At 46.3% G+C, this 18,945-nt stretch overlaps 1 protein-coding gene across 1 annotated transcript in view; it reads right to left on the bottom strand.

Moving 5' to 3' along the window:
• KIAA1257 (KIAA1257 ortholog) overlaps window positions 1–18,945 on the bottom strand; it is a 63,263-nt gene that overhangs the window by 14,662 nt on the left and 29,656 nt on the right. Inside the window, exons 10-12 of the mRNA XM_023516957.1 lie at window positions 10,146–11,044; window positions 2,758–2,952; window positions 873–1,164 (exon numbers count right to left, since the gene is read on the bottom strand). Of these exons, the coding sequence (XP_023372725.1) occupies window positions 873–1,164; window positions 2,758–2,952; window positions 10,146–11,044 (1,386 nt within the window). The remainder of the gene's footprint in view (window positions 1–872; window positions 1,165–2,757; window positions 2,953–10,145; window positions 11,045–18,945) is intronic.

Raw genomic sequence — 18,945 nt, 5'->3', positions numbered from 1 at the left:
GTGACAGAGCCTCAAGCTCTCGCCCTGAGTAGAGTGCCATGGCATCACAGCCCACAGCAACCTCCAACTCCTGGGCTCAAGCAAGGCTCCTGCCTCCGCCTCCCAAGTAGCTGGGACTACAGGCGCCCGCCACCATGCCCAGCTATTTTTTGGTTGCAGCTGTCATTGTTGTTTGGTGGGCCAGGCTGGATTCCAACTGGCCATCTCAGGTGTATGTGGCTGGCGTCTTAGCCGCTTGAGGCACAGGTGCTGAGCCTATCCTTTGGTTTTTATAAAGAATGCACACCTACAAAGCTTCCAAGATTCTAGGAGGCTTTTTATGTTTAAACTAGAGATTGAGGTGGGGGGTGTAGTAGGGGTCTTTACACAGACAGACCATGGGCAGACAATTCCCAAACATACCTCAGATGTTTGTGTTTTTAACTGTGGTTGGCACGGGGTAAGGGAGGTTCTCCTTGCCCATTCAGGCCACAGAGTATCAACCTTCTATCCCCTCACCAGCTTCGCAGTCTCCGGTTTGCTCCCTCTCTCATGCAGATGAGTTTATTTCCTACATGGCTTAGACATCTAGGACAGCCACGCCCTCAGCAGCAGCCTAAGCCAGGTACTACACACATACACACACGCACGACAGTTCTTTCTCTATGATGAACTCTGGGGCCACAGTAAAGGAAATACACCTGAACACATTCCTTTTTACCTTTCAAGAAGGGTGAGGCAAGCCAGGGCTGGAAGTGAACGGTGTGGCTCAGCCCCACGGCCTGCACTTTGTGCCCATCCAGCCCAGCATCCCCAGCCAAAAGCTGATGCCCGGCTCTGGAATCAGCTCGGTATCTCTTGGCAGTGGCTGGCCAGGCTGGGCGGGGACCCACCTGTACCAGGCTGGCCGAGGCTTTCCTCTTCAGCATCATGGTGTTCCGCCAGAGCAGGTATTTCTTCTGATGGGCCTGGATCTCTGAAGAGAGGGTGGACCGGCTTTGGAAGTCTTCGAGATTGGGGGCTGGCTGTGTCGGTACAGCCAACAGGCTTTCATTTGTGAACGCTTCCTGTGAAAGGGGCATCCCGAACTCTTGGCTCAAGTCTTTTATCATGGCGGAGGAAGGCAACAGGTCTCTTATGATCACCTCCCTGAGGTTGGTACTGTTGTGGCAGATTTCATAGATCCTGGAATGAAGAACCCCCACCCCAGTGAGTCTCCCTACCTTGCAGGACGGCATCATCATCCCTGTTTTACAGTAGGAAATGAAAGCGCTGAGGCTGATCAGCTGGTCCCAGGTCACAGAGCTTGTAATTAAAGAGCCCAGATTCTAGTCCGAAAAGCCTGAACTCACAGCTAATGTCTCCTTTCCTCCCGGCCTCCAGAGGCCAGAGAATACCCACCGCCTGCTCTGAGGACTCTTCTGCTACTGTGGCCTTATTCATACCTCTGATCAGCCTGCTCCCACCAGGAAGTGACCCCAACAAGCTGCTGTCAGGGGTAGGGCCTCAGTGCTCACAGGGCCCAGGGGCAATATGCAGAAAGCCTCATTTCTCAGCAAAGCTCAAAGATTGTCACCCCACCTCTGCCAACAGTGACGGCTCCTCCCAGGGCCCTCTGCCAGGCCCCAGCATGTAGGGACATCTGTGGGCAAACGCTGTTGGCTGCACTGTCTCATCCTCCTCTGATGTATGGTGTGAGGCGGTGCCTGAAGAGGGTGGACGGTCTCTCACTAGCTGAGGGACCCTGGCGGCCACTCAGCCTTTCTAAACCGCCACCTTCCCTCGCAGGTGGGAATGAGACAGCCACCTGGGAGGCAGTAATGACTTCACAGCAGTTTTCTCGCGGACCCCTAGCAGAACTCCACGGTCCAGCCTCTCCCACTTCTGCCAGGCCGCCCCGAGACTACCCACTTGATGCCTGCCCATCCCCAGGGGCAGGGCTGGGGGTGAGGGGTGGGGGATGGAAGGCCTTCTCAGCTCTGAGGTTTTCCTCCACGTCTCTCTCCCCAGCCTCTCCACCCTTTATTAATACATCAACAAGCAGCGCTGGGGACCTCTGGGCCAGCCTGGCTGTGGGCTTCCCGCCGGGGCACACAGGTTTGCGCGTCCTGCCTCACGCCGGCCAGCCGGCAGAGCCTCTCCTGGTTCCTTGAGGTCAGTCTATCCCGCCCTGGGGAAAAAAACCAGCCTCTGTCCTCCTGGCCTGCTGCGCTGAGCACACAGGAGCCTGGGGCCCAGGACTCCTCGTGTGTTCTTGTGTCCATCTCTGCTCTGAGAGGGGACTGGACCTGCGCCTCCGACCTCCTGGACCCGCTTTGGTGGGGCCTGGGGAGAGTGGTGAAAGCTTCTCGGGCGCCCCAGCTCCCCGCCAGGGGACAATACAGGGCAGGCTCCGGCCAGCCGGTCAGAAGCCAGCGGTCCTGAAGCACCCGACCTGCACCTGCCGGGACGGGTCTGGGGGCGCGAGCCAGGGCGGCAGCACAGAGGGAGCGCGGTGTTGGCTGGTGGGTCTGGCGGTTTCAGTCCTCCATCCTTCCCCACCCCTCACTCGGAAAAGGGGTTCTAACCAGCTGCTCCTTCCTCGGGCTATTCTAGGGGATTCCACAGAGGAGCAGCCCCAGCGGAGTCGCATGGCGAGCATCTGAGGAGAGGACACAGCCCAGAGCCGATGGCGTCGGTGGCAGGTGGATTCGTGGTGGGGGGAGGCTCCCGCACTGCACCCCACTCGGCTTGCAGGGACCGCCTGCCCCGCCCCGGGCCGCCCCGGGCCACACGCACCTGGCCAGCGCCTGGAAAGCCCTCCGGGGCACCGTCTTGCGCACGTAGAGCGCCGCCTGCCGCACCAGCTGCGAGACCGGCTGGAACAGGTGCACGTGGTGCAGGACCGTCTCCAGGTCCGCGTAGAGGCGGTGGCGGAACAGCAACCCCGAGTTGTACAGCACCTTGTACTTGCTCTGCTCAGCCTGGGAGACTCTACGAGAGAAGGACGCGGGCAAGGGCCTCAGCACTGCTTCGCAGGGAGCAGCCGGCGGCTCCGCGGTCGGCAGAGCCTTGATTTATTTACGTATGTTGTATGCATAATCAGTGCCAGCCGGTAACAAACCTGGGGCCTGCACCTGGGGTCTGCAGCAAGCACCCGGCCGCCCGCACCACCCTCGCCGCCCTGCCAACCTGGCGGCGTCCGGACAGCCGGCCCGTCACTGCCCTGCCTTGGCGCTGCCCTGCCAGCCCTGGTTGGACCCGGTGAAGTCCCCCCTACCTTCATATCCCCCGCGAGAGTCTGCGTTGGGCCATTGGCAGGTTGTCTTCTGTGAGTTAACTATTCAACTCTTGGGCCCACACTTCCACTGGGATGTTTGTATTGAATTCTTATAGATTCAAATAGTCCGTACAGAGATCTATATGCTTAAGATCAAACTCTGCCGGTTCCACACACTGCAAGTTTTTTTTTTCTGCTTGCGACTTCTCTTTTCACAATTTTTACGGTGTTGTAAAGGTTGGCTATACAAATGGGGTCATTCTTGTCATCCCCAACTGAAAGAGCGTGCAGAGGCCATGGGAAAAGCACTCAGTCCACATAACATTCCTCCAAGCTCTTAATCCTCTGCAGGCTGCAACTGCCTGCTGTGACCCTGCTGCTCATCCAAGGGCCCTGCAAACAACCTCTAGCAACTCCACGGCCGCCTTTACCCAATGCCTTCACCCGCCAAACACACCTTGCCAGCTCCCTAAAACTCTACTGTGCTAACAAACTGTCCTTCAAAACAATACCTAACATTTCTTTTTATGAAACCTCCAAACTTCTCTTTGTTCTTTGGATATACTGAAGACCGCCAACAGGTCTGTGTATATCCAAATCGCAATTCTTGCTTCCTAACTAAATGTCTTAAATTTAGAGGTCGTCTCCATATTTTATGTGACTTTCCCAGTGTCATTTGATGAACAGAAGTTAGTCATTTTAACGTAGCCAAATGTATCACTTTTCCTTTATCCTTTGTACTTCTCTCCTCCAAGAAATCTTTCTCTATCGAGATCATGAATATGTTCTTTTTTCACTTAAAAGCTTTCTAATTTTGGTGGGTTGAAATGGATTTTTCTGGCGAAATCTGAGTAAGACCAGATCATTGTCGTCTAGTTAATTGTACCATGTCAGTCAATGAAGCACAGAGTCATGAAAGATGTCACCATGGGGGGGAGAGGGGCTGGATAATGGGTACATGGAACCTCTCTGTACTAGTTTTGCAACTTATTGTGAACCTAAAATTATCCTAAGTTTAGGGTTTAAAAAACATGGTTTTAGTCTAGAATCGATCCTACCTAGAATTGATTTTCCTAATTGGTGTGAGCCAGCAAATTAGGGACAGGGCAGAACTTCCTCAAACTGGTAAAGGACATCTATAAAAACCCTACCCTTAACATCAGGGTGTGGTAGGGAAAGAACTAATGCCTTCTGCCAAAGATTAGAAAACAAGGACATCAGCTCTCACCATTTTTTATATAAAACAGTACTGCAAGTCCTGGCCATCATAGCAAATAAAGCATAAAGACTGGAAAGGAAGAAATTTAATTATCCCTATTTGCAGGTCACCTTATGGTCCATGTAGAAATCCCAAGGATGCTGTGTGTGGTGGCTCATGCCTATAATTCTAGAACTCTGGAAGGCAGGGGTCAGAGGATCACTTGAGGTCAGGAGTTCAAGACCAGCCTGATCAAAGTGAGACCCTCAACTCTACTAAAAATAGGAAAAATTATCTGGGTGTGATGGCAGGTGCCTGTAGTCCCAGATACTTGGGACGCTGAGGCAGGATGATCACTTAAACCCAAGAGTTTGAGGTTGCTGTGAGCTAGGCTGAAACCATTGCACTCTAGCCCAGCAACAGACTCTGCCTCAAAAAAAAAAAAAAAAAAAATCCAGGCAGCATTTATGGCTCAAAGGAGTAGGGCACTGGCCCTGGAGGTGGCAGGTTCAAACCTGGCCCCAGCAAAAACTGCAAAAAAAAATCCCAAGGAATCTATCAAACCAAAACAAACAAGTCTTCAAACCAAAAAATCAAACAAGGTTATGGGCTCCATGATCAACATACAAAAACTCAATTGTATTTCTGGATACAGCAGTTGTTGCCAGGGGTTAAGACAAGTAGGTATATAGCGTGAGAGAGATCTCTGTGGAAATATAGTGATTCTGCAGTATCCTTATTGCAGTGGTGGTTACAATAAGCTGGTACACATTGTACCAATGCCAATTTCCTGGGCTTTTGTTTTTGTTTGTTGTTGTTATGGTTTTTGAGACAGAGTATTACTCTGTCACCCTCAGTAGAGTGATGTGCCATCATAGCTCACAGCAACTTCAAACTCCTGGGTTGAAGTGATCCTTCTACCTCAGCCTCCCAAGTAGCTGGGACTATAGGCACCTGCCACACGCCTGGCTATGTTTTTAGAGACAGGTCTCATTCTCGCTCAGGTTGGTCTCAGACTCCTGAGCTCAAGCACCCCACTTGCCCTGGCTCCCAGAGTGCTAGGATTAGAGACATGAGCCCCTGCACTGGGCATCAATTTCCTGGTTTAGATACTGTGCCATAGCTGTGTAAGATATAACCATGGGGGAAATGGCGAGGGGTGCACGGTACTTCTCATATATTTTTAACTTCCTGTGAATCTGTAAGTATTTCAAACTAAAACGATAAAAACATACATAGGTTTTCAAATCCAGCTAGAATTGATTTTTATGAAAGGTTAGAGGTAGGAATTCATGTTCCTACTTTCCTATGGAAAAACAATTATCCCAACATCATTTATTGAAAAGCTGACTCTTCCTCCACTGATTTTTTTCTATTGTTCTTCACGAGAGATATTTTAAAGTTGTGATGAATTCATATGCCATTCAATTTATTCATTTAATGAGACTGTGGCCACCAACATCAATGTTAGAACATTTCAACATCTTGAATCCACCTCAGTTGTCACCCCTCCACTCCCAGCCCTGTACACCTCAGCTGTCACCCCCACAACTCCCAACCCCTGTACACCTCAGCTGTCACCCCCAACCCCTGTACACCTCAGCTGTCACCCCCCACTCCTAACCCCTGTACACCTCAGCTGTCCCCCTCCACTCCCAACCCTGTACACCTCAGCTGTCACCCCCTATTCCCAACCCCTGTACACCTCAGCTGTCCCCCTCCACTCCCAACCCTGTACACCTCAGCTGTCACCCCCTATTCCCAACCCCTGACTCATCACCCTGTGTTTCTACTGATGTACTTTCTATGTTCATAGGTTTGCCTGTTGGGAATTATTTAGTGTGTGGTTTTTCGTGACTGGCTTCTTCCTCTTTCTAGGCTCCTTCACGACGTAGCAGGTATCAGCATTTCGTTCCGTTTCGCATCCATATCATATTCCAACGTACGTGCCACATTTTATTCATCCATTCATCACTTAATAAAGACTCGGGTTGTTTCCACCTTTCGGTGATCACAAAGGATGCTGTTATAAACATTCGTGTACAAATTTACTGTGGGGATTTGCTTTCATTCTTCTTAAGCATAGACCTAGGAATGGTATTTCTCGATCATATGGGAAACCTATGTTTGATCATTTGAAGAACAACATTTTTCCAAAGTGGCTGCACCTACGTTCTTCCCAGCATCAAAGGATGGTTCTGATTTCTCCACATCCTTGCGGACACTTGGTATTATCTGACTTTTTGCTTCTTCCTATCCTAGTGGGTAAGAAGTAGTATCCGATTGTGTAAAATTCACCCTTTTAAAGTATACACTTCAGTGTTTCTTAGTATACTCATATTCTGCTGATTTTGCAATGTCAAGTACCGACGTACATGTAAGTCTGGTTTTGGATTATACATCATATTCCATTTGGTCTGCTTGTCTGTCCTTAAACCTGTACTACGCTATCTTAACTACTCGAGCTTTACAATGAGTCTTGACATCTAGTACAGAAAGTTTTCCCATCATGTTCTTTTTGAGGAGTATCTTTTTTTTTTTTTTTAGAGACAGAGTCTCACTTTGGTGCCCTTAGAGTGCTATGGCATCACAGCTCACAGCAACCTCCAGCTCTTGGGCTTAGGTGATTCTTTTGCCTCAACCTCCCAAGTAGCTGGGACTACAGGCGCCCGCCACAATGCCTGGCTATTTTTTTGTTGCAGTTTGGCCTGGGCCAGGTTTGAACCTGGCACCCTTGGTATATGGGGCTGGTGCTTTACCCACTGAGCACTGAGCACAGGCAGCACCCCTGAGGAGTATCTTTTAAAGACCTCCCTGTTGACATAAATTTTAAAATGAGCTTTTAAAGTTCCACACTTTTAAAACTATTGGGATTTTAAACTAGAGATTACAATGAACCTATAGTTCCAATTTGGGGGTAACTGACCCTTTACAAGTGAGTCTAAGTACCGTGGAGACGGCATCTCTCGTACCTCTCTCCTCTTACGTAGGTTTTCTTTGATGTTTCTCAATGTTCTGTAATATTCATGATGGAGCTCTTTCACATCTTTTTGTCAGATTTATTCCTTTGAACTTCATCCTTTTATACTTTAAGTATGCACCAATTTTTAAAATTAGTTTTTATATACAGATGGCATTCAGAAATGGATTTTATACTAATTTTTATATCCATAAACCTCATTCAACTATCTTACCCGAACATATTTTGGTATATATTTTTTAATTCCTTTAAGTGACCAGTTTTAAATTTATTGGCACAGTTTGAAACATTTATATCAATGTCTGTAATATCTGTATTTATATTTCATTAATTTTCACCCCTTTTTCATTTCCAATGTAAGCATTTAAGGCTATAAATTTTCATGTAAAGAATGCCTTAATATTACCCCCACAAATTTAGATATATTACTTTTGAGATCAAAAACGTCTCGTTTCCATTACAATTTCTTTTTGACCCACAAGTTATTTGTAATTATGTTTATTAAATCCCAAACATATGGAATTTTTTCTGGTTAACAATTTTTTATTTCTAGCCTAGTTAAACTGGATTCAGTGAACATGCTTCATATTATTTTTGCCACTGGAAAAAATTTGTACTAAAATTCATATACCTCAATTAACCAGATTTCAAAGGTTGAAGACACAGCCCCACTTCTCACACCAACTGTAAGTTCAGGAAGTTCCCAAGATGACTCTCAGGTTTGACATTACACTGACAGGGCTCACAGAACTCACTGAAGGCTGTTATCCTCAGGTATAGTTTACTACAGATGAAAATCAGCCAAGGGAAGAAATACGCAGGCTGAGGCTGGGACGGTTCGAACACAGAGCTTTCACCCTGCATTTCTCATGGAGTCAGGGTGTGCTGCCCTTATGACATTGAGGAGTGACCACATGTGAGAGTACTGCCGACCAGGGACACTCACCTGGGCTGTGCTGTTCAGAGATTTTACTAGGGTCCATTACCTAGGCATGGGTGGCTGGCTGACTGCCCGCACGGTGGTGCTCAGTCTCCAGATCAAGCGGTTTTGCATGACCCGAAGCTCCCACCCTAAATCACACCGTTGGTCTTTCCGGCACTGTCAGCCTTCATCCTGCCACTATCAGGTACGGATAAGACACTCTTAGCAGGTGTGACACAGATCACCTCCCAGGAGCCAAGGGAAAAACCCAGAGCTCTCTAGGACAAAGTCCAATTCTCCACTACTTACTATAAAATTCAACATTATAAAGTGCACAATTGAGAAGTTTTTAGTACATTCACCAACGTTATGTAACTATAGACACATTTAATTCTAGAACATTTTCATCACCCTAACAGAAACTCTGTACCTATTAGCAATGACTCCCCACTGCCCTCCTGCCCCTCCCCTGAGTGGTTGTCCTCGGCAACCACTGATCTACTTCTATCTCTATAGATTTGCCTGACCTGGACATTTCATACAAATCGAATCATACTGTGGCCTTCTGTAACTGGCTTCCTTTATTAATGTAATGTTCTCCAGGCCCATCCATGTTTAGCTGTGTGTTATCAGTGCTTCATTTTTTTCATGGATGAACTATATTCCATTGTATGGATATACCACAATTTGCTGATCACCTGAGAGACATTTGAGTTGTTTCTACTTTTTGATGGTTATACATAACACTGCTAACGTACACAAATGTCTACTTTCCATAAAACTTTTTGGGGCAGCGCCTGTGGCTCAGTGAGTAGAGCGCCGGCCCCATATACCAAGGGTAGCAAGTTTGAACCCAGCCCCAGCCAAACTGCAACAACAAAAAAATAGCTGGGCATTGTGCCAGGCACCTGTAGTCCCAGCTACTCAGAAGGCTGAGGCAAGAGAATTACCTAAGCCCAAGAGCTGGAGTTTGCTGTGAGCTCTGACACCACAGTACCCGACGAGGGCAACAAAGTGAGACTCTGTCTCAAAAAAAAAAAAAACCTTCTTTTTGGCCCATAAGTTATTTGTAATTATGTTGTGTGTAGGTTTTTGTGTGGACATGTGTGCCCATCAGCACATCAAACCAAGCCCCCAGAAAGCTGCAATCCCTCCTGGGTGGGTAGACTCAACCTCTGGACTACCAGCTGTCAGCATGTATGTATGTCCAGGGGCATCTGAAATCTAAGGACAGATGGGGACCCTCTAGACTCAAAAAAGGAGACTCTATGTGCCCAAACCAGAAGAGTTGTAAATTATGAAAAGCAAAAAGAATTGTCATGTCACCAAAACCAAAGAATGGATGGACCGGAAGGGCTACTTGCTTCAGGCCAGACCTGGACACTCTACTGCCTCTACGACGTCTCTACAGAGTAGCCACCCAGGTCCCACCAAACGTCAGGGAAGGGCCACTTCTTGCAGCCTGGGCAGTCCCTTCACCTTCAAAAGAATCTTCTCTGTGCTGAAATCTAACACAGATCATTCTGGCCCCAGTTAGCTGAGTTGGTCCTCAGCTCAGAGGTCTGAAGGCACCACTCTGTCGTCTATGCACCCCTAAATTCCTCACTTCAACTAAAGACAGTCAATTCTTCCCATTCTCAGGCCCAGTTATTAAGCTGTGGTAAAGACCTCATAGTTAACCTGGGGAGGAGGGACCCACATCTCCCTCTCCCAGACAAGGACCCTGACCCTTGGCCTGGAGCCATCCCACCCACTCGGCACTTCCCACACCATCACTTTTAATTGAAATTCAAAGCAAACCACCCACCGGCTTTGGTGGCTCTCCCACAGCTGCCTCAGGCCCTGCTCAGCCACGCCTTCCAGGACCAACAGGTGGACCTTGCCGTCCAGCAGGTGGAAGCCCGTGAGCACGTCCAGGTGCTGCTGCTCCTGGATCTTCACCCGCATCTTGAAGGCTGACAGGATCTGCTGGATGTCCCTGAGGGGGTAGGCGTCCAAGTCGAAGGCCTTGGCGTTGATCCTGGTGATGTCCTGCAGCAGGCTGTGCAGGAGGAAGCACTTTCTGAAGTGGAACACGAAGATGATGCGACCAAACTGGGCACCCCTGGAGTCCAGATCGGGGGGACCGGCCCCCAGTGGCACCGCAATGTCCACTCGCAGCTTGAGCAAAGTGTCGGCTTCGAGGTAGTGGCCGATGGGTATTGGACAATGGTGGAAGCCATCTTTGGGGACCCCAAGCCCCTCAGCCTTCCTGTTCTTGCTGTCCCACCTGTCATGTGTGGGCTTGAGCTCACAGCCATGGACGGGGACAACCAGGTTCAAGTACTTGTGACCAAGGAGGAGGTCAGCAAAACTGACCCGGGAAATCCCATAAGGGTCCCATGTCTTGTTCTGGGCTTCAAAGGGGTTGGTCTCCGTTTCTTGGGGAGAGATGAGGTTCTGGAGGCTGAGGTATGGATCCAGACGGTCCTCCCCAAACAGCATGGGCTTCCGAGAATACTCCTCTGACTTGCGATCCCTGTCATGAAGTTCCACCACCATGGGGGGACCCTCCAGGTACTCCCTCAGGTCACTGGGGTTTATTGCCCCAAGGAAGATGACATTGACGTCCTGGAAACGAATGTGGGTTCCATGGGGCTTCCCCTCGGTCTTGTGAACTGGAGTCTTATAGAACTGGTACTTGCAGTACACAGGGATGCACAGCCTCTAAGAGAGAGAAAGGCCACAGCAAGTCACCCACTGCAGTGGCTGTCACCCTGCCTCTGGGAAAGGGAGATTCCCAGCATGGGGAGCCCAACCCCCAGTGCCACACTCACCACCTGCAACCCCTGAAGCCCAAGTTTACTCAACCGGGAAACATCCACTGGTCGGCCTACAGTGCAAGGTCATCACCAGCACTGCTTGACATCATGCACCAGAAAGCACCAAGCGGGTGGCTGGCACAAAACAGGGCTCAGTAAGCATCAGTCACTGTCTCTCCCACCACCCCCAAATTGTCAGCGCCATGAAGACAGGTCATATGTCCTTTTTTGGACCTATATTTCAAGGCTGGGCACAGAAAAGGTGGAGAAGTAATTTTTAGAAAAGGGATTCCTACTTCCCAGACATACAACCAGAAGGTTGTCACAAGCTCCCCTTCAGCACAGGAATAGGCCTGAGAGCAGCCAGGGGAAGAAGACGCCTCAGGGAGGTCTGAGAGAGGGGACACAGAGAGAAAGGAACGGGCAGGATGTTTTGAGGGAGAAAATAGGGAAATTTGCATGTTTTAACTGTGGTGCTAAATTTATAAATACAAGCTGAGCTTACGCAGGTCTGCCAGAATTCACACTCCCAATACATGGCTTGTTTTACACTGAAGCTGTAAAAATATTTTAAAGCTGAGAATTTATTTTAAAATAATTCTGGTCTGGCAATAAAATAATCCTGGACTCCGAGGTACCTGGAAGAGGCTACAAAATGTCTCTGGGGATATTCACTTTCAACCTGGGCTTCAAAGAATTCTCACCAAGAAAGTTCCATTGAATAGATCACAGTAAAAATCACAAACACCTAAGAAAAATGCCACTATGTCCTAGTAAAATCACATGTTGCCAGGAAGAAGAAATCAGAACGATCAGATGTATCAAATAAGTATATCTGATAGGTTTAAGAAAATTATATCATCAAGATTAAATATACTGTATCTCTGTTTACTAGCAATGAATAGTTTAAAATTGCAGGGTTTTTGTTTTTTTTTTAATTGCTGGGGATTCATTGAGGGTACAAGAAACTAGGTTCCACTGATTGCATTTGTTAGGTAAAGTCCCTCTAAAATTACAGTTTTAAAACCACCATTTACTGTAGCGTAAAAACATAAAACAGGAAGACATTACAGGAAAGCTGACACCCATACAACTCTGCAGAGAGCGACTGAAGATCTGAACAGAGAGAGACGCCACGTTCACGGTCAGGAACATGCATGATAGATCTAAACTTATCGGGAAAATAACACTTCTTTTAAAGGAAGACATAGGCGTCTTAACCTTGGGGTAAACAAAGATTTGATGAGGCAAAGCTAATGAGAATAAAGTTGAGGGCAGCGCCTGTGGCTCAAAGGAGTAGGGTGCCGGCCCCACACACCAAAGGCGATGGGTTCAAACCTGGCCTGGCCAAAAACTACAAAAAAAAAAAAGAGAGAGAGAGAGAGAGAGAAGAAAGTTGACAAATTGGACTTCATCCAAGACACTTGAGGAAACTGAAGTCAAGCCCCAGACTGGCAGAACTTATTTATTCTCTTTCTACATGCTCTGAATGTGAATGTCCTGAACGTTTGTGCTCCCCAAATTCATATGTTAAAACCTAATCCTCAGCGTGACAGCATTAGAAGGGGGCCTTTGGTAGGAGCTCAGGTCCTGAGGACCCACCTTGTGAAGGTGATTAGTGCTCTTAGAAAAGCTGGAGTCCCCAGAGAACCAGCTCACCCTCTGCCACGTGAGGACACGAGCAGAAGGTGCCACCTGTGAAGGGCAGGTCCTCACCAGACACTGAGTCTGCTGGCGCCTGAGGAGTAAGTGTCTGTTGGTTATAAGCTGCCCATTTTATGGTATTTTGGTTAGAGCAGCAAGAATGGACCAAAACAATATCTAATAAAAGACCCATATCCAGAGTATTTTTTTAAAAACCTTACAAATTGATAACAATAAAAAACAAATAGTAAAAGAGCTTGCAAATGTGGTTGAATGGAGTGAGCACAACCCACTCTGTCTCTCCCGTGCACCTTAAAACCTAGACAGTGCTCATGGGCTCGAAAAGGAGACGGCAGTGAGCCGACTGGAGTGAGACCAAACCTGAGGTAATCCACCCCGCGACACATCTCCTGGGTTCTGTTTTCCTCCTGTGTCCCAAAGGAAGCCCAAATCCCAGAATAGTAAGGTGACCAGATTTTAACATTGGTAAAGCAGGACACCATTGACTGGGTGGGGCCTGACAACAATGCAGACTTTGATAAGCAGTTCTCCATAATCAGTTCTCAACGATGATTTGTTATTATTAAAGTTTAACATTATAAAATTAACAAAAATAATATAAAACTCATATTCTGGCAAAATAGCCACATGGCAGCTGAAAACTGTCTATTCCCTTCCTGTTCTGTGTTCCCTGGCTTGTGCATTCTTTTCAAAAATCGAGATTTTTTTAAAACGCTGCAGGACGCGGGACAAATTGTTAAAAATGGGGACTGTCCCGCCAAAAGTGGAACGTCTGGTCACCTTAAGAATAGAGAAGCAGGCATGGCCCACAGAGCTCCAGGAGAAGCCTTCTCTTTCTGGTCTGAGGAGTGTCGGAGAGGCCTGTCCTAGGGAAAGTTCAGGTTTGAAAGCTGCACTCTGGTGACAGCAGCAGCAGGTAGGTGAACACCTAGAAATCTGAAAGGGGAATTCTCTGCTCCTGTGCAATCCAAGAGCATGAGAGGAACCCCCACTGTTGTTCCCTCTCTGCACCTTCCTACCACTGGTCCTCAGAGGCAGACCCAGCTGCAGCAGAGCAGGAACACTAAAGCTACGCCCTTCCAGCTAGACCTGCCAGGGGGACCCTCTCATGAGCTGGGGAATGTGGGAGACATTATGGGAAAGAAGAACACGAATTCTTTCTTTAAAAATGTCTACAAACCACAACACCAGCTCATTTCCTTTGTGCCTGGTGGCACCACAGGCTCGGCACCTGTGGCTCAAGTGGCTAAGGCCCTGCCTCATCTCAGGGAAAGAGAAGCTTTCTGGGTCTGGTGTTTTCTTTTTGGGCAGACTGTTCGTGATTGATTCCATTTGTTTCATAGAAATAGGCTTATTCTGATTATCTATTTTTTCCTGGGTGAGTTTTGGTAGATTGAGTCTTTCCAGAAATCGGTCCTTTTCCTAGCTTATCAAATTTGTAGGCATAGAGTTGTTCATAATATTCCCTTATTATACTTTTAATGTTCATGGGATCAGTAGTGCTGATTTCTTATCGCTGATGTTAGTAATTTGTGGTTCCCTCTTTTATTTCCTAGCCCAGCTAGAACTTTATCAATTTTATTGAATTTTCTTTTTTTTTTTTGAGACATAGTCTCACTATGTCACCCTCAGTAGAGTGCTGTGATGTCACAGCTCATATAGCAACCTCCAACTCTCAGACTTAAGCGATTCTCTTGCCTCAGCCTCCCAAGTAGCTGGGATTACAAGCACTCGCCACAACACCCAGCTATGTTTTGGTTGTAGTTGTCGTTGTTTAGCAGGCCTAGGCCGGGTTCAAACCCACCAGCCCCAGTGTACGTGGCTGGCACCCCACCCACTGAGCTACAGGTGCCGAGCCAATTTTATTGAATTTTCAAAGAACCATTCTGTTTTGTTGATTTTTCTCTATTGATTTTCTGTTTTCAATTTCATTGATATCTGCTCTAATTTTTATTTCTTTTCTCCTGCTTGCTTTGGATTTAATTTGCTTTTCTTTTTCTGGTTTCCTAAGGTGAAAGCTAAGATTATTGATTACTGATTTTTTTTTTTGACAGACTGTCCCTTTGTCACCCTCAGTAGAGTGCCATAGTGTCATAGCTCACAGCAACCTCAAACTTTTGGGATGAAGTGATCCTCTTGACTCAGCCTCCCCAGTAGCTGGGACTATAGGCGCCACCATAATACCTGGCTATTTTATATGATTTTATTTTTCTCCTCTTTCAGTATAATAATTATACTTCTTTCTAAATGTTTTTAAATAGTCACCCTTGCATTTGCAAAATACATTTACAACTACTGCAAGTCCACTTCCAAACAACACTATACTGCTTTGAGGGCAGTCCAAACACCTTATAATAACAAAATAATTCAAATTCCTCTCTCCCATCCCTTGTATCACTGTTATTCATGTTACTTATATGTACTACAATCATCAAATATATTATTATTATATTACAATGAATTGACTGTGATTTGCCAGATTAAGATTGAGAAAAATAGTTCACGTTCCTTCTCTAACGCCCTTTCTTTACGTCCATCTTGGGGAGGTCTGACCCCCATCATTTTCCTCGCCTCTAAAAAGAACTTTTTAACATTTTTTGCAAAGCAAGAGTGCTGGCAACAATTGCCTAAGTTTTATTTATCTGAGAAAGTCATTATTTCTCTTTTACTTTTGAAAAATAATTTCACAAGATTCAGAATTCTAGGTTTCAGTTTCTTTCTTTTAGACGCCCCCGGAAGCTGGGAATGTTTCTGTTCTTCCTCTCAGTACTCCGAGTATTTCACTCCATTCTCTTCTTTGCATCTCACATGGTCTCTTCTCATCGGAGAAGTCAGATGTAATTCTTTTTCTTTAATTTCAAAATATTAAGGGGTTACAAATGTTTTGGGTTATGTGGACCACTTTCCTAATGCTGGAGTCCGGGCTATAGGTGTGCCCATCACCCAGATAGTGCCCACTGTGCCCATTAGGGAGGCTTTTGCTCCTTCCCCCCAGCTTGATGTCCCTCTGTGTGCTCACTGGTTAGTTCCAGTAATGAATATGCGTGGTATTTGTTTTTCCAATCTTTTTCTCTCTACCTCAGGTTGATTCACACAAATAGCATAGGGGGACCCCATGCAGACAGCAGACCAGAGGTGACACCAGTCCTTCTGTCCTCATGTTGGCACGGCAGACAGATGCCCTCCTCCTTAGACATGTCCCGTGTGACTCATTATCAGGTCTGAGCCTGTGCAAGACACACCGCAGATCCTCAATATACACAATCAACCACTTGAGTCTGGGCATATGTCTGATACTTTGTCTCTGGTTAACAGAGCCTTATCTTAACCCAGACATTCCTTTTCCCTGATTCCTGGTCTGTTATATGAAGCCTAACTCTTCCAGCCAACTGTCAATCTTTAAACCCACCTATAACCTGCAGGCCCCCCTCCTTTGAGATGTCTCACCTTTTCAGGCAAATCAATGTATGCCTTCCACGTCCTGACTCATAACTTTATTCCCATCTCCCTGAAATATATGAAACTAAACTGTAACCCCACCACAGCGAGTCCACTTGCTCAAGGCTCCTTGTGTGTGCTTCTGGGTCATGGTCCTCAAATTTAACTCAAAATAAACCTTTTTTTATTCTTTTGCAGTTTTTTTGTTTTGTTTTGTTTTTGGGCCAGAGCCAGGTTTGAACCCACCACCTCCAGCATTTGGGGCTGGGACCCTACTCCTTTGAGCCACAGGCGCTGCCCTAAACCTCTTTAAATCACTTTACAGAGGATGCCTTCTTTTTTCATTGACATTTTAAGTACTAGTGTGTATGCTCTCCCTCAGATCAATTAAATCTGTTAAAGATTCCCTAGGAGTTAGAGTTGAACATTATTAACACAGAAGAGCTCTTTCAAAGCACATAAAAAGCATTTGACAACATGCAATACTTTTCCATGATAAAAAATATTCCATAATGGTAGGACTAGAAAGTAACCTCCCTAACATGACAAAGAAAAAACATAGCAAGCATCACACTCGACGAAGAAAGCTTTTCTCCTAGGATCAGATACAAGGATGCCCACTTTGGCCAGTTATGTTCAACATGGCATTGGAAGTTCAGATCACAGGCAGGAAAAATAAATTAAAGGCATCCAAATAGGAAAGGAAGAAGTAAAATGATCTTATTAGCAGATGAAAGACATAATCTCCTATGAGAAAACTCTATAGATCTCTCTCTCTCTCACACACACACACACAGAGTTGGAACTCATAAAGAAATCCAGAAAAGCTACAGGATACAAAACACACTAAAAATCAGTTATAGCATATTTCTATATATGACCAAGAAATGATCCAAAAAGAAAATTAAGAAAAAGTTTCATTTGCAATAGCATGAAAAAGAATAAAATATTTAGAAATAAATCTTTTTTTTTTGAGACAGAGCCTCAACCTGTCCCCCTGGGTAAAGTGCCATGGCATCACAGCTCACAGCAACCTCCAACTCCTGGGCTCAAGCAAGTCTCCTGCCTCAGCCTCCCAAGTAGCTGGGACTACAGGTGCCCGCCACAACACCCGGCTATTTTTTGGTTGCAGCCGTCATTGTTGTTTGGCAGGCCTGGGCTGGATTTGAACCCACCACCTTAGGTGTATGTGGCTGGCACCTTAGTCGCTTGAGCCACAGGTGCTGAGCCACAAATAAATCTAACAAAGAGGTAAAAGACATATACCCTTGAAACTACAAAACCTTGCTGAAAGACATTAAAGAAGATCCACACAAAAAGAAAGACAGCCTGTGTTCACGGGTTAGAAGACTTGATATTGTTAGGGTGACAGTGATACCAAAGCAACCTACAGATTCGGTGCCATCACCATCAAAACCCCAAGGGTTTTTTTTGTTTTGTTTTGTTTTTCAGAAATAGAAAACACATCCTAAAAGTCACAGGGAAACTGAAGGGTCCCCAAATATCCAAAACTTGAGAAAGAAGAACAAGTTGGAGGACTCACAACTCCCAATTTCAGAACTTCCCACCAAGCTATGATAATTAAAACAACATGGTACTGACATAAGAACAGACAGATAAACCAGAAGAATACAATCAGAACCCCTCAAAAAACCCTCAGAATTGACTTTCAGCAGGAGTGACAAGACGCTTCAATGGACAAAGGACAATCTTTTTGAAAAATGGTGCTGGGTGCCTCTCTGCCCACTTGCCCTGGCAGTGGAGGCCCATTCACTGTCTGTGGTGAATGTATCCTGCTTTGTCAATTTCTTACTCTGAAAATATATCTTTCTCTTCCTCACTAAACGCTGTTCCATGCTTGCCTAAAAAAAAATGATGATACAGTGGAAAACTGTATATCCACCAGGAAAAAAGTAAAGCTGATCCCTATTTCACATCATATACAAAAATTAATTCAAAATGAATTAAGGCGTAAACTTAAAAGCTAAAATAATAAAACTTGTATAAGAAAACATAGGAAGAAATTGTCGAGACATTGTGTTTGGCAGTAGTGTCATAACACCAGAAGCTTGGCAACAAAAGGAGAAAGCACAGGTAAAGCGAACTTCATCAAAATTAAAAATCTTGTGCATCAAAAGACACCAGAAAGAGAGTAAAAAGACAACACACAGAGAATGGGAGAAAATATTTACAACACATATATTTGGTAATAGTTTAACATCCAAAATATATAAAGAACTCCTACAACCCAACAACAAAGAAACAAGTAGGCCACAAGGGGCAGCACCTGTGGCTCAGTGAGTAGGGCGCTGGCCCCATATACCAAGGGTGGTGGGTTCAAACCCAGCCCCTGCCAAACTGCAACAACAACAACAACAAAAAAAGCCAGGTGTTGTGGTGGGCACCTATAGTCCCAGCTACTCGGGAGGCTGAGGCAAGAGAATCACCTAAGCCCAAGAGCTGGAGGTTGCTGTAAGCTGTGACACCACAGCACTCTACCTAGGGCAACAAAGTAAGACTCTGTCTCTAAAAAAAAAGAGTAGGCCACAAGGCCAGGTGCTAGTATTCTGCTGGGAAGCTGAGGTGGGAGCTCAAGAGTTCAAGACCAGGCTGGCACCTGTGGCTCAAGCGGCTAGGGTGCCAGCCACATACACCTGAGCTGGCGGGTTCTAATCCAGCCTGGGCCCACCAAACAACAATGAC

The sequence above is a fragment of the Otolemur garnettii genome, unplaced genomic scaffold, assembly GCF_000181295.1.
Source record: "Otolemur garnettii isolate 467f Iridium unplaced genomic scaffold, OtoGar3 scaffold00101, whole genome shotgun sequence".
NCBI classification, from domain to species: domain Eukaryota; kingdom Metazoa; phylum Chordata; class Mammalia; order Primates; family Galagidae; genus Otolemur; species Otolemur garnettii.
This window is presented reverse-complemented; position numbering and strand designations above follow the sequence as displayed.